The 14,554-nt window shown below is 37.1% G+C and overlaps 2 protein-coding genes across 7 annotated transcripts; one reads left to right on the top strand and one right to left on the bottom strand.

The window, feature by feature from the left end:
• The first annotated feature begins 723 nt into the window (after positions 1-723).
• 14-3-3zeta (tyrosine 3-monooxygenase/tryptophan 5-monooxygenase activation protein zeta) lies at positions 724-7,245 on the top strand. Of its 6 annotated transcripts, none has more exons than XM_028179199.2 (5): positions 724-977; positions 4,663-4,998; positions 5,426-5,549; positions 5,633-5,796; positions 6,355-7,245. In XM_028179199.2, the coding sequence occupies exons 2-5, from the start codon at positions 4,699-4,701 to the stop codon at positions 6,508-6,510; spliced, it is 744 nt and encodes a 247-aa protein (XP_028035000.1). In that variant the 5' UTR covers positions 724-977; positions 4,663-4,698; the 3' UTR covers positions 6,511-7,245. The 6 variants fall into 6 exon arrangements, with proteins under 6 accessions (XP_028035000.1, XP_028035004.1, XP_028035001.1 ...); XM_028179203.2 differs by lacking the exon at positions 5,633-5,796 and adding an exon at positions 5,894-6,057 and having other exon boundaries at positions 797-977; XM_028179200.2 differs by lacking the exon at positions 724-977 and adding an exon at positions 984-1,207.
• Positions 7,246-10,620: 3,375 nt separating this feature from the next.
• Positions 10,621-13,162, bottom strand: LOC114246655 (uncharacterized). The gene is made up of 2 exons (XM_028179297.2): positions 12,881-13,162; positions 10,621-11,688 (listed from the first exon to the last, which is right to left on the bottom strand). Exons 1-2 carry the CDS (start codon positions 13,014-13,016, stop codon positions 10,769-10,771), a joined length of 1,056 nt encoding a protein of 351 aa, XP_028035098.2. The 5' UTR covers positions 13,017-13,162; the 3' UTR covers positions 10,621-10,768.
• Positions 13,163-14,554: the final 1,392 nt, after the last annotated feature.

The raw sequence follows: 14,554 nt of genomic DNA on the forward strand, positions 1-14,554 counted from the left end.
CATTGAATATAGCAAAATATAGCTTTGATGCTCAAGGCGCCATGGTTACTGCGATACTGTGGATATCGCGACACTAATTTTTTAACGAAATTACTTTCGCATATATCGAAACTACTTTCGTGAAACTGAGTTCAACATGCATGACACTAATTTCGTAATGTAAATTCTGCATTAACGTCGCGGCGCGGCGCGGCGTCGTCTTGCCTGTTTTTGCCGTTTCAAGGGTGAGACAGCTTTTACCCAATAGAATTATTAAAACTTTGACTACACTAAAGTTACCAGAGCCTTAGGCTACCTAGGGCTACCCGAATCATCTGGGGTTGCGGACTCATTCACCGAATTCACGAAATGGAAAAAATTTTTTTTTTTTAACTTAAATAAATGCTAATGTAAAAAAAAATGAACTATGTTCAGGATGAAAAAATATCTTAGCAAAAAAAAGGAAAAGTTATGATCAGAAAAGTAACGCAACCAACAAATGACTATGGTAGGTAGATACGTACTTCTTTTGAAATTCAGGAATCTTATTACGGTAACATCGTCCTAAAATTGTTCGATTTTACGGGTGTTAGGATTCCGAGAGCGGTTCAACTGCAGTCTCTATACCTAGATATTTCGGAAACTAGTCTAGGAAGTCACTTTTTTGAATATCCCGCGTTTTTTGAGAAGCTGTCTATGCTCATTCCATAGTAAAGATAATGCTGAGGATATTGATTTTGTCTCACTGTCCTTATTTTAAACGTAGATATAACAGAGACAAAAGTATTTTAAAATCCACTATGTTTTCATTGACACAGGATCTTTTTCCGGTTAAGTTTCAAGATGGTTGACGGTTGTCTAGCTACGTGAACCCTGTTCCGGTTTTGTTTCCCCTCTGGCCCCGCAGCCGTCAAAGCCAGTATATCGTTCAGCGCAAGAGAAAAACTGATATTGTGCTTAAATTTGCTGGTTCAAATACATTTTTCCCCTTCCGACAAGTAAGTGAAATTGAATTTCTTTGAGTGTTTAGTATTAAGTGTTTGAACGCAGTATTTTTTTATCTAAAATACTTACATTTCTTAAAATTGACTGTGACGCATAGGAGTGCCCTTGCAGCAGCCATTTTGCACGTACCGGCGACACGGTTTCTTACCGCGGTTGAGGTAGATGGTTTGAAATTTTAAAAAAAATAGTGTTTGCACTCCAAGACAGCGGGTTTAAATAATTCGTGAGTAATATCTGTTCTGTAAAGTTGGATTTAGTGCTGGTCGTATATGTAAGACTCAACAAGTAGTGAACGTCGGTGTTGGATCACACATCGGAATTTTGTGATCCTATCGTTGTATTTTTGGATTATACAAAAGGATCGCAGAGCAGTTAGTTTATTAAATTGCTTCTCTACGTGTTCAAGGTATATTGATAAATGAACTTAAAGATTGGGTGTGCATTTGGACAGGTAACCGTTCGACCTTACTAATGCGTCGTAATTTTGCCTTGTGTGGTCATGCGGTTATCTTTGTCCATTTAGTACTTTATCGATTTTAACATCACTATGCTCTTTTTGCATAGGTATCATATCTATTAGAATGTTTTATCTTTCTATTTTCTTATAGTTTAATTTCAGTTTAAGTTATATGAGCATCGTTGCCATTGAAATGCTTTAGGTGTGACAACCTCGAACCCTGACTCATTTTCTCTTGCATTTAGATTGCACGTGCGTGATTAGTGTAGATGTTCTTTCAAATAATATGGAGTTTGGAACTTATTTTTCAATTAATCGTTTGTTTTGTGCATTGAAAAACACATCTTACTGAATTTTTTTTAAGTTTGTCTAAACAAACAATGGTAATAAAATAAAATTACTAAATCTTAGTTATTTTTGTACATATCCGTTAATCAACTGATTTCTTTTTAACTTTTTGCCATTAAATTATGCCAGGTCAATATAAAATTGTAGATTTTTCTTAATACACATGTTGTAAATGCATTTGTTACTAGGTTTATTACAGCATACAAAACATTAATACCTCAATTTTTGTTGATTCATTTTTAATTAAAAACCTTACTGGTTACTGTTACTAAATCAAATAAATATAATAGACCTAACGAGTTAATTAATTTGTATTAATAGAAATAAGGAATACTTCATGGATTAATATTACTCAATGGTTTGTACAGTGGAAATTTCAGAAGACACATATTTCAAAAGGAGTTCTTACAGACCTGGGTATTCTTCAAGATGTATTCTTCAGTTTTAAAAATTTAGAGAAAGACATGTTTTGTCTTAACTGTATGTATAGTTTAATCACAAGATAGATTTAGTATAATTGAAAATTAACATCGTTAATCTTCATTCGGATTTTTAATGTTCACAGAATAAAACAAAATATTCATTAGAGCTATTCACTCTTCCTACTTTTGAAATAATTTTACTGAGGGCTAATTTCCACACTCATTGACAAATATAAGTATTCTACTTCTACACATCATTATTTAAATGCAGTGTTATGCTTGAGATTTTCTGTGACGTGATCCAACTGGTTCAAAAAAAAAGATTGTCCACTTCTGGCATTTAAAAAAGTCATGGTCTACACACTCACAATTTTCTAAATGAAAACCATGTCAAGTGAAAATGTAAAACCTATTTGAGGTATACATTGACACTGAACTACACTGAAATTTGTTATACAAAAGATTAGAGCGGCATCTATCGCGCGTTGATTGTATTCTCAGAATTTCCCTCTCCAAGCCGCCAACTACGAATCGACGTTACACAGCAATCTAGCTTATGCATGGTATGTACTAAATGATAAAACCAATAGACTAATATTCATTTGTACATAACAGAAATTCAACATGGCTATATCGTTTTAAACAATACCCAAGATAGAAAGTGGCATTATCTCAATTTGTTTCAATTTAACAGTTTTTTCTCTGTCAAATTAAAGTTTATCTCTGACTCGCATTTATAATCAATACGTAAACAACTGTAAAATTAAAAGTTACTTCAACAACACCCAATCATAATTCTCGAACTTTTTAATAGAAAAATAATGTTGTGCTTGGCACGGTGCTCCGCTACAATAATTAGGAAATCAATGATATTATTGTGGACCAAATGAATGTAAGTACCTAGTTGTATATAGTGTGCTTAATGCGAGTTTTTTAACGTTCTCGATAGCGTTATAGGTAACTTAAATTTGTATTCAGTTGGAATAGCGCCCCTAGTGGCAAACGTAGGTAAACGGTCCAATTCCATTAAAATTTGAGTTAACTTTTACGTTATCGAGAACGTTACAAAACTCGAACCAAGCACGCTGATCATTGAACGCGATTGACGTGCATTGTTAGCCTTTTTTCTTTTTCACTTCGAGAATTGTCGGTTTTTGTGAACAAATGAAAAGCGAATGCATTCGAGTGTAGCCGTCATATAGAAATTTGCTTTGTCCCATCGGCCAACGCTAAATCTATTAGGCATGTTTTGTTAGTATCGTATGTATTTGAGTGAATAAGTTTACTGTCCTGGTTTTAAGCAACTACCTGAGCCTATATAAATTACAACGTGAATGCCGCCATGTCAAACCGGAACGTGTCGCTACTTTGCGGCAGAAAAAAATAAGATAGTAAAATCTACCCTCGTGCTCTTACGATATATACTAGTTAATACATAATACATATATACATTTTACGGGTTTGATTTCTATTAAACGACGTTGTTTCGTTGTGAAAGTCGTTCGAGAACACTTGTTAAGTAAGATTTCCTAAAAAAGGTTAAAAGTGGCATTAGACAAAGAGACCTACGACGTAAGGTGACGTTGTCACCACCTCTGGGAAACTAGCAATTTTGCCTCCTTATTTCAAACCCAATGTAGGCCCAATAGTTTTGGTTAATTTGGTTCGTCAGTCAAGTCTAGTACGGTTTAAAAGTACTTTTTAGTAAATAATATTCATCAACCATAGTTTATAACGAACTGGAATGATGTAATCAAAATATAGTGGGCGTAATATCGCACTCATTTAACATGTTTAAGTATCAAGTATGTAAAGGTCTTCAATATTTTAATCGTAGTGGAAAATAAATTTAGATTTGTAAAAACCGTCATCAAATCGGAGACTAAAAAATCCTTAGGTGCAAGGAAAAATCATTACAGCTTTCATTGCCTAGCAACAGGGCTATGGTGCAAAAGCGAGTAGGTGGATAGGGTACGGAGAGGTAGGCGCCGGATCGACGGGTGCGGTGCACGCGGGACGGGCGGTGTGGTGTGAGGGCGAGGGGTGTGCAACCACCATAGCTAGCCGTATTTCGTCTGGAGTGCTTATCCCGCGCCGTCGGATCAATACTGTTGGCGCAGTGGCGGTGACCAAGCGGCGGCGCGACGATTCGGCGCGTGCCTGCCTCCTTGCAGCTTACCCGAGTCTGTGAGATGCTGTCACACCGAGCGGACGTAGCGTCGATGTCGCGTGTTGCGTGAGGGTTGCTCTTTGAGCTAGTTGAATTAAGATTGCGCTTGTGCGCTTGTCCGCCTCTTTTACAAGGTTCGTTTCAATGATGACAAAATCCCAATAAGCGATTCGCTACGGTGAACGTGACACCTAAGATTAGTCTTTCTGATGAAGCTGATTTGCTTCATTACCACATTCGGTTTTATATTTTAATTTTATTCAAGTACTTTTTTATTACAGGGGCATCAGTGAATTAGTCCTCTTCCATCGTCCACGATGTCCGTCGACAAGGAAGAACTGGTGCAACGTGCCAAATTGGCCGAACAAGCTGAGCGATATGACGACATGGCGGCCGCGATGAAGGAAGTGACGGAAACCGGCGTCGAACTTAGCAACGAGGAGAGGAACCTCCTTTCAGTTGCTTATAAGAATGTCGTAGGTGCCCGACGGTCATCATGGCGTGTCATTTCCTCAATTGAACAGAAAACCGAGGGTTCAGAAAGAAAACAGCAAATGGCAAAAGAATATAGGGTTAAAGTAGAAAAGGAGCTCAGAGAAATCTGCTACGACGTTTTGGTAAGCAATTATTTCTTCACAGCTTTTTACGATATTGGGATTGGTTGTAATCATTTTAGTAATTTAAATGTGACGTTTATGGTCAACCGTCATCTGTCTACCTACGTAAACGACGTCAGTGTTTGTGAAGCGCAATCAACCTTGCAATTGAAATAATGCGCTCAGAAAATGATTTCCATTATTAATTACTTGGTGGTTCAAATGAAATTTAATTCATCATGTAGTAATTGTAGATAGCACGTGAGCTTTAGGGGCGCGGTGCGGTTTTTCAGTGGGTGGGGTGAGGGGTGGGGTGGGGTAGCCTGCGCAGCGTCGTTGCGCGCGCCTATTGCGATCCCAATATCGGACGTTGCCCTAGGCAAAAATTAATTTAACTAACTATTCTACGTAAGGGTCTTGTTATTTATAATTATTTTTTGCATTTCAGGGCTTACTTGACAAACACCTAATTCCTAAAGCTAGTAATCCAGAAAGTAAAGTGTTTTACCTCAAAATGAAAGGAGATTACTACAGGTACCTTGCAGAAGTGGCCACAGGAGAAACCAGACATTGTAAGTTTTTTTTTCGTTTTGAGGCTTTATTTCTTATAAAGAAAATAAAAAAATGTTTTTGTTAATATTTATTTATATTACAGCTGTTGTAGAGGATTCACAGAAAGCATACCAAGATGCTTTTGAAATCAGCAAGGCGAAAATGCAGCCCACACACCCCATAAGGCTGGGTCTGGCGTTAAATTTCTCAGTCTTTTATTATGAGATATTAAATTCGCCAGACAAGGCGTGTCAACTCGCCAAACAGGTCATTATTTGTGTCAGTTATGCATAGGCTCTGTGCTGGCTGGCACGATTTACAAAGGTGTAGGAGTCGCGAATTAACACAAGTCGCTTGTCCCCAGCCGTCGTGGAGGACTCTCAGAAGGCCTACCAGGAAGCGTTCGACATTGCTAAAGCCAAAATGCAACCGACCCATCCAATCCGGCTTGGTTTAGCGCTCAACTTTTCCGTCTTTTATTACGAGATTATCAACTCCCCTGCGAGAGCGTGCCACTTAGCTAAACAGGTTCTTTAAAACATCAATGAATGGACGTGTGGTCGCATTACGTAATTTCACTAACCATCCAAAATTATTGATCTCCATTAAACAGCATGGAAAGTAAAAATAAACTCAACAGTAAAATTTAAACCAGTTTTATACTAACATTACCTACCAGCATGGTCGTGTCTAGCAATTAACCCTTAATATGATGTAATCGATCCAGCCAGTACTAGAGTGTATATCCGTTGACATACATTTTATGATTTTGATACATACTGTTTGAAAGATAGTCTTTTTCTAAATCTGACGTAACTTTCACAGGCTTTCGACGATGCCATCGCCGAACTGGACACATTGAACGAAGATTCGTACAAAGATTCTACGTTAATAATGCAGTTGCTGCGAGATAACTTGACGCTTTGGACGTCAGACACTCAAGGCGATGGCGACGAGCCTGCCGAGGGCGGCGACAACTAATATCTCGCCGCACTCACCCCAGCACACGCATTTGTTCTCATCGGTGTTTATAAGAAAACGAGTAACATTCGAGAACGTCGTCTGGCGCGGTATCATCACCGAAGCCGACGCGAGCCGTCGCTTGTAAAAATGTTAAAAGTCGTTCGCAGCGGACCTTCCCGTTCCGTCTAAAATTAAATGTTGTGTCATCTTTGACGGTTTTGTATTTCTGTATTTACACTGGATTGCAGATATCGAGCTGACCTGATGAATATAAATATTTATAACTTAAGTTATTAAAATTACGGTTTCTTAAGTTAAAAGTGTTTTCCTTTTATTGATAGATTTACAAACAAGCAGCCTGGTCGACCAAGTAACATTCCTATCGCCGCATGACCGCAGTGAAGGAGATTATGGTGTATTCCGATTTGACTCATATTCATTTTCCAATGACACATTTCATAATGTTTTAAATGGCTGTACCAAAACATGGCACAAAAAATTTGTTAGTGTCTCGTTCTTGTAATTTTCTCAAATTGTAGTACCAAAGTTATCTGACATTAACTATTTTGTTGTGCCTGAAGGTAATTTGTACTATATAATATATATAGCATTTTCTTGATATTCAGGCATTTATTAGAAAAATAGTTTTGTGATGGCCAATATTGTAACATTTCTGCTGCATTTTATCAACCATTAAATTAATCTATCATATTTTTCATGTTTTCACCAATAAACTTTTGTATTAAATTAAAATTTTTAGTCGAAATACCATATCCCTTTAACCCAAAATAACTGCAAATTGAATCCCTATAAAACTTATAGTAGAAGAGAATAGAAGAGTTAGAAGGGTCGAGTTCAAGATGAATACAAAACTTTATGTTCTATCTTACAAATTACATGACTCTGTATCTTGTTATGTGTACATATGTAGCTGGACTGGATTGAAGAACATTGCAAACCAACATTCGTGTTCATGTAGGTTACATGCCTTGGCTGAAAAAGGACAATCTAAAAATTAAACACCTTTTACGGTATATATTTATTTTACGGTATTTATTATACGGCGTTCATTATACGAAGCCAAAGATAATCTTGAGATTTCTTCAAAATTTCTATTGTAGATACTATCGTGCTTTCTCGAATTTAACATTTACTTTAATTAGGGCAATTTGTTATGAAAGCGGACTAAATGGATTAATGTTAAATAGTTGGCCTAAATATGTTATTTATGTATTTAAATTTTATTTAAAAATATGAAATTCTATTTTCAAATTCAGTCATTTGTTTATTGAGTAGTCGTATGTTTTCACTACGTTTGGATTTTTCATCAATATGTGGACACAATAAAAATCAGTACCTATATAATTAAGGAATACGAGTTTCGTCGCGATGTCAATGCCGCACAAACGGCTGGCAACGTTTATGACTTACAGGGTGGGCTCTACAAATGAACACACGAATCTGGCTCTACAAATGAACACACGACTCTTTTATTGATTTGAACGCTTCGTGGAAATTTTGATTTTGAATTTTGATTGTCACTTGCGGTGCAAAATTGATCCTTTTTTGATATTTGAAAGTGGTCGTCATGTTGGTTAGACCATGGTTCAGCATGTAAGCGATGCTCCAAACGAAAGCTTACCGCTAAAAAAGTTATGGTCACTGTTTGCTGGTTTAGTGCCGGTATAATTCATCACAGTTTTTTACCAAATGGCCCCAGCTCTACAGAGCGAATGGGTATTATGAGGAAATGAACATAATGATGGAGAAACTCGCAAATCTATTGTCCCCCTGCTCTGACGCAATAACGCTTAACATCATTCGGCACAACACGACACGAAGTTACAAGAGCTAGGGTTGGTAGTTTTTCGTCATCCATATTACTCCCATGACAGCGTCGACAGACTTCTTTTTTCTCGTCGTTTTTCTTAACTTTGGACAGCTTCATGGCAGGGAAGAAATCCAAAACACGAGAGGCAGTACAAAATGCCTCTAAAGACTCACCTGGCTCAACTGACACCTGACTTTCAAGGGCATAGTAGGAAATAAAACTTTTTTTTTAAAATAAGCTAACTTTTTGCATACAAAACGTCAACTTCCTAGTTAAAGACAATTTTACTTATACTAAATAATTTGCTATTTAAATGCGAAATAATTAAAGTAAATACACTTAGTATTTCAGATAATTTATTGTAAAAAATAACATTTTGTATTTAATATAAATACGAAAATAATTACCTCAAATAGGTATATTTCAATTTTATAAAACTTATATAATATAACATTACAGTTAATATTACTGTGGGTATACAAAAATAATGTACAGTGTAGATGTAGGTATGTACTGCAATTGTTGGGAAAAGTGTTTAACACTTAGACACACATAATAACGAACTTGTTATGTTCACTGTTTATATGTACATCAAAGTAATTGTTTTAAATTGTTTTAATTGTTTAAAATCCGATAGGCGGACCAGTTTACAGTATTCGTCGTGTTAGCGGTTTCAGAGCCAAAGTAAATGCAGCCAGGGTTACAATACGTCCTACCACTTTTAAGGTATGGTATACGAGTAAGCTAAATATTTAAATTGAATTATTGTTTTATAATCCGATGCTACTTCACCGTGGAATTTATTACGGTTGCTTCGTTTTTGTTCGATATATAACTAGTCAGGTCATAAGTATTGTCACACAGTAAAAACTTTTCTTTTAGAATGCTGGCCACAAAAAAGTTTATTGAATTCGAATTTCGAATTGTTCATGAAAATAAAAATGTATACTTTTAGAATTTTACTCATTTTTAAATATGGAGTGGACGCTTAAAGAAGACCGTGTTGCAGTTATTGCGTTGCATCGTTGCGGTTACGCGCCAATTCCAATTTTTAACATATTGAAAAATTTGAATATAACCAAAAGATTCGTTTATCGTACCATCAAACGATACAATGAAGACTCTAGTGTAGATGACAGGTCAAGAAGTGGTCGCCCTCGGTCTGTTAGGACTCCAGCAGTGATAAAAGCTGTGAAGGCGCGAATTCAAAGAAATCCCAAACGTAAACAGAAACTGTTGGCCCTTCAGATGGGGTTAAGCAGAACCACGGTGAAAAGGGTGTTAAATGAAGACTTAGGGCTTCGGGCATATCGAAGAAAAACAGGACATCGTTTGAATGCTCGTCTAATGGACCTGAGACTGAAGAGATGCCGCGCTTTGTTGAAGCGGTACGCGGGAAAAAAATATCGGGAAATTCTTTTTTCGGATAAAAAAATTTTTACCGTAGAAGAGAGCTACAACAAACAAAATGATAAGATGTACGCACACAGTAGTAAAGAAGCGAGCAACCGTATTCCGCGTCTCCAACGAGGTCATTTTCCATCCTCGCTCATGGTATGGTTGGGAGTTTCTTATTGTGGCTTAACAGAGGTACATTTTTGTGAGAAAGGTGTAAAAACGAATGCAGTTGTGTATCAAAATACAGTCCTGACGAACCTTGTGGAACCTGTTTCTCATACCATGTTCAATAACAGGCACTGGGTATTCCAACAAGATTCGGCGCCAGCTCATAGAGCGAAGAGCACACAAGACTGGATGGCGGCGCGTGAAATCGACTTCGTCCGGCACGAAGACTGGCCCTCCTCCAGTCCAGATTTGAATCCGTTAGATTACAAGATATGGCAACACTTGGAGGAAAAGGCGTGCTCAAAGCCTCATCCCAATTTGGAGTCACTCAAGACATCCTTGATTAAGGCAGCCGCCGATATTGACATGAACCTCGTTCGTGCTGCGATAGACGACTGGCCGCCCAGATAGAAGGCCTGTATTCAAAATCACGGAGGTCATTTTGAATAAATTTTAGTGTCATAAGAATCTATGTTTTATTAAGTTCATTTTGGTATATGAATGGTTACATAATGAATAAACTTGTTTCAATTATTTTACATTAAACATTTGACAGAATTTATGACCTGACTAGGTAATAAAAAAAGTGGTAGGTACTTCTTGCCGAAATGCCGAAGAGTACCAAACTAAAATAGCACAACGACCAAGACCTACATCATCTCGTCTTACCATTCGTACTTGTTAATTAAGGAATAGACTTTCCACCCTATCGATAAAGTTGCATTAATGCTTAAGACTAGATTTTTTAGTCCATAGTTTGAAAAACTCGATTATGTATAAGTATTTATAAATTCTATAGCGTCAAATCGCTTTTTCTTAAAAATCGTACCTATCTAATCTAATATTATTAGGTAGATGGTAAATTTAATTCATTGTTTATCACACATGGTTGACGTCTGCCCGAAGGGAACCAAAAGCAAACACTTTTCTCACACTTGGCAACAAAAGTATACATAGTATGGGTCGTAAGAAAGCAGAGCCGAGTGACGCCCCACTTAGCGCTAAATTTATAGTTGTTGTAGTATCGTTTGAGTGCAATGTTTTTATGAAAGAAGTATTATTTCCTTCCGTCAAAGATGAAGAATATAAAATGTACCCTGAAAAAATTGAACGAGGAGCACAAAGTATAATGTAAGTCAGTATAAGCCATAATGACAATTTGAGAGATTCTGTTGATTCGCAACTGTCGAGGAAAGTCAGAACTCTTTTCGATTTTAATTTAATTGCTACTAAAAAACCACTAATCGTCAGTAAAACTGTTGGCAGTATCAAATTAAAAATTGCAAGAACTGAATATACGTACAGTCTGTGATCAGTATCTGCTATTACGCACATGGAAGAACCGTCATCTAATGGTAGTGCGGTTGCAAGAAAAAAATCTGGTACGCTTAAAGAAAGTGATAATATCCAAATAAATATTATTGGTTGAATGACAGGTATTTTAATCACATTTAGTCTGTAATCCACATGCATGGTACGTGGGGGCGTTGAGGAGTCGCTACTGGCAACAAGACTGTGACGCGATGATCTTAACTCTTCATCATCTTCATGTTCGCTTTGTTTTATACGTTTCATAATTATCTTTTCGCCAAGACTTACAATTGCCAGTGTGTGTAAAGCAATAGTAACGACAAAATAAGAACATGCTGTTGATGCTAGTACGTTAAATCCCCTATAGATAATACATCCGTTGTTGCTAAATTGCCATGTCCGGAAATTATAATAGCACAGTTCTGGAATGATTGTCGATTCCAGGATAAGATCTGCCACTGCCAATTGAATGATAATGTTCATCAACCCTGAAATGGATACAAATAATGGCATAACGTATCTAATATACTCATTAGTATCAAATAAATTAACACACTCCAGTTTGAGGCATGGCCATATGTTATCTAACCCAATCGAGACTGGCCTCGTATTGTTAGATGGACCAAAATTGCGTATCCTGGCTCCGGTAACCGCTTAGCAGCTTGTGGATCGTGCGCTCGTCTATTCATACAGAAAAAATGGTTCCTGTAAATCGAGCTTTTATCGCTCAAAAATAAGAGGTTAAGAAATTATCACTATGTGATACTACTACGGGTCGTTTGGAACCTCTGGGTCTGCGGAGGGACTTCGGTTCCCTCTGTATTTTGTACCGTATGTTCCATGGGGAGTGCTCTGAGGAATTGTTCGAGATGATACCGGCATCTCGTTTTTACCATCGTACCGCCCGCCACCGGAGTAGAGTTCATCCATACTACCTGGAGCCACTGCGGTCATCCACAGTGCGTTTCCAGAGGTCTTTTTTGCCACGTACCATCCGGCTATGGAATGAGCTCCCCTCCACGGTGTTTCCCGAGCGCTATGACATGTCCTTCTTCAAACGAGGCTTGTGGAGAGTATTAAGCGGTAGGCAGCGGCTTGGCTCTGCCCCTGGCATTGCTGAAGTCCATGGGCGACGGTAACCACTCACCATCAGGTGGGCCGTATGCTCGTCTGCCTAAAAGGGCAATAAAAAAATAAAAAAAAATTATAAACTACAACTATAAAAATAAAATAATATTTTTTATATTGATAGTTGTTGGTAAATATTAACATTCAATTCAATGTTCCAAATTTAAATTAATCTAACAACAAACGCGCTTAAAGTGTAATTAAGAAAAAGTAGAATGCTTGAAATGCTTACTAAAACAAAATTATTCAATAGAATAAATATATAAACGGCCGTCTGGTGTAGTGGTAAGTGACATGGTCACTACACAAGGGGGTCGCGGGTTCGAATCCCCCTAAGGGAAGATATTTGTATGATAAATATAAATGTCTTTCCCAGGGTTATAGATGTATATTAAATATATGTACGTGTATAATAAAAATCTAACATTTATTTCCGTTATCTGGTACCTGTAACACAAGTTCTTTCCGAATTTAGCACGGGGCCAGTTAACGTGGCGTGATTGTTATTAAATATTTATTATTATATTATTATTTATGTAAACAAATAAGTACCATTTTTTGAAGTTCTGAGAAGCGCAGCTACAAGTGAGCAGTTCAATAAAGCACCAACGCCAGCAATACACGCGACGTAAGCCGCAAGAGCGTACGGCGAGACGAGAGACCCGGCGGAACGCGCAGACTCCGACATGGCGTCGGCCGTCCGGGAATGTATCGGGATCAATGACTCTCGGACTCTGCGTCATTCGCGTTCTCCGTCGCAATCAACCGTCTCTCGGTTTTTTTTTCTTCAAATGTGAATCAGCACTCCAATATGTGCACCACATGAGACACTGCGAAGACAGTGTTGACTCTAATAAGTCGAATAATATTTAATTATTGTCGTCTTCACATTTCATCGAAACGATGTAGCCAGCGACAACGCAAGGCACAAACTGAAAACTAACGGAGGGAACACGGTCGTGCACAGGATATTGACTGAGTCCGCGAATTAGTAAAGTAATAAAAGGACTTCGTGTGTAAATTTGCGTATCCGCATATTTCATTAATATTCAACGCCTACAATAAAATTCATCGCTGGCGACGACGTTCCTGCAATGCGGAGCGACACTTATAGATTACACACGACAGAGAGATACTATAAAAGCAGAAGCTAGAGGAAGTAAAGCACTTAGAATAAATAATTTAAGTTAACCTGTCACTTAATTCTTCGTTAGGTACTACTTAGCTTTTATTCAATATCGCTTTTCTACAATTTAAATAAAGTTTTTTTTATTTTGTAAGAAAAAAAATTTGAATTAAGGTAGGTAGGTACAGTAAAATCTTGTAAAAAACATAGAATCCCTTAAGCTGCAAATTATGAAGCCAATCAGTGGGATATCATGCAAAGTTTGTTAAAATTATTTATTTGAGAAAATAGATAAAAACGAGTTTTGATTTTCGATCAAACTAATAATCGAAGCTGCTTAGATATGGATTTATAGTGAAATAACTTATTAAATTCATATTATTTTGACAAACAACGATTTAAAGACCGTTATTTTTATATAACAACTTAACGGACAACGTTCCCTTTGTTGCATATCCTTTGCAGGTTTTTTTCTTTGTGAGTCACAGTTTAGAGGTTGAGTGTACATACGTGCTGATCGATGTGCGCCTATCAGTGTACAAGTAGGTTAGTATTACATATATTTTTTATGATTAAGCGTTTTCTAAATCTCAAACAAGAAACATGTGTTTAACATGACTTTCATTGTATTGATATTGAAAATAAGCGCGCTCTTGCAATTTACTACACGCTAACATGTAGCATCTATGCACCGTACAATTATTTTAATAGCGGCATATTTCTATTATTTTCAAATAATTTCATTTTACTTAGCCATAATAGCTTAGTCAGCGAACGGCGACTAAGCCGTCGATCAATCCTTTGTGACGCCCCGTCTTCCGATTTGTACACGCATCGCGAGAGACTTGCGCTATTGATCATTTTAAATTTTAAATCAACGGACTAAACAAAGCAAACTTCCATATATGTGTACTAGTCAAATATTAATCACGCTGATATTCAAACCGAAATTAAAAGCCAGTACAATTAGTTGATATTAGAATAAACATTCCCGAAGTGCTCAAATGAGCGGATAAGTAGACAGGAGGTTAATTCGTTTACGATTTTTATTATTCAGTGTGCTTAGTGCGAGTTTTTTAACATTCTCGATAGCGTAAAAG

This window comes from Bombyx mandarina, chromosome 05, assembly GCF_030267445.1.
Source record: "Bombyx mandarina strain Sakado chromosome 05, ASM3026744v2".
Taxonomy (NCBI): Eukaryota; Metazoa; Arthropoda; class Insecta; order Lepidoptera; family Bombycidae; genus Bombyx; species Bombyx mandarina.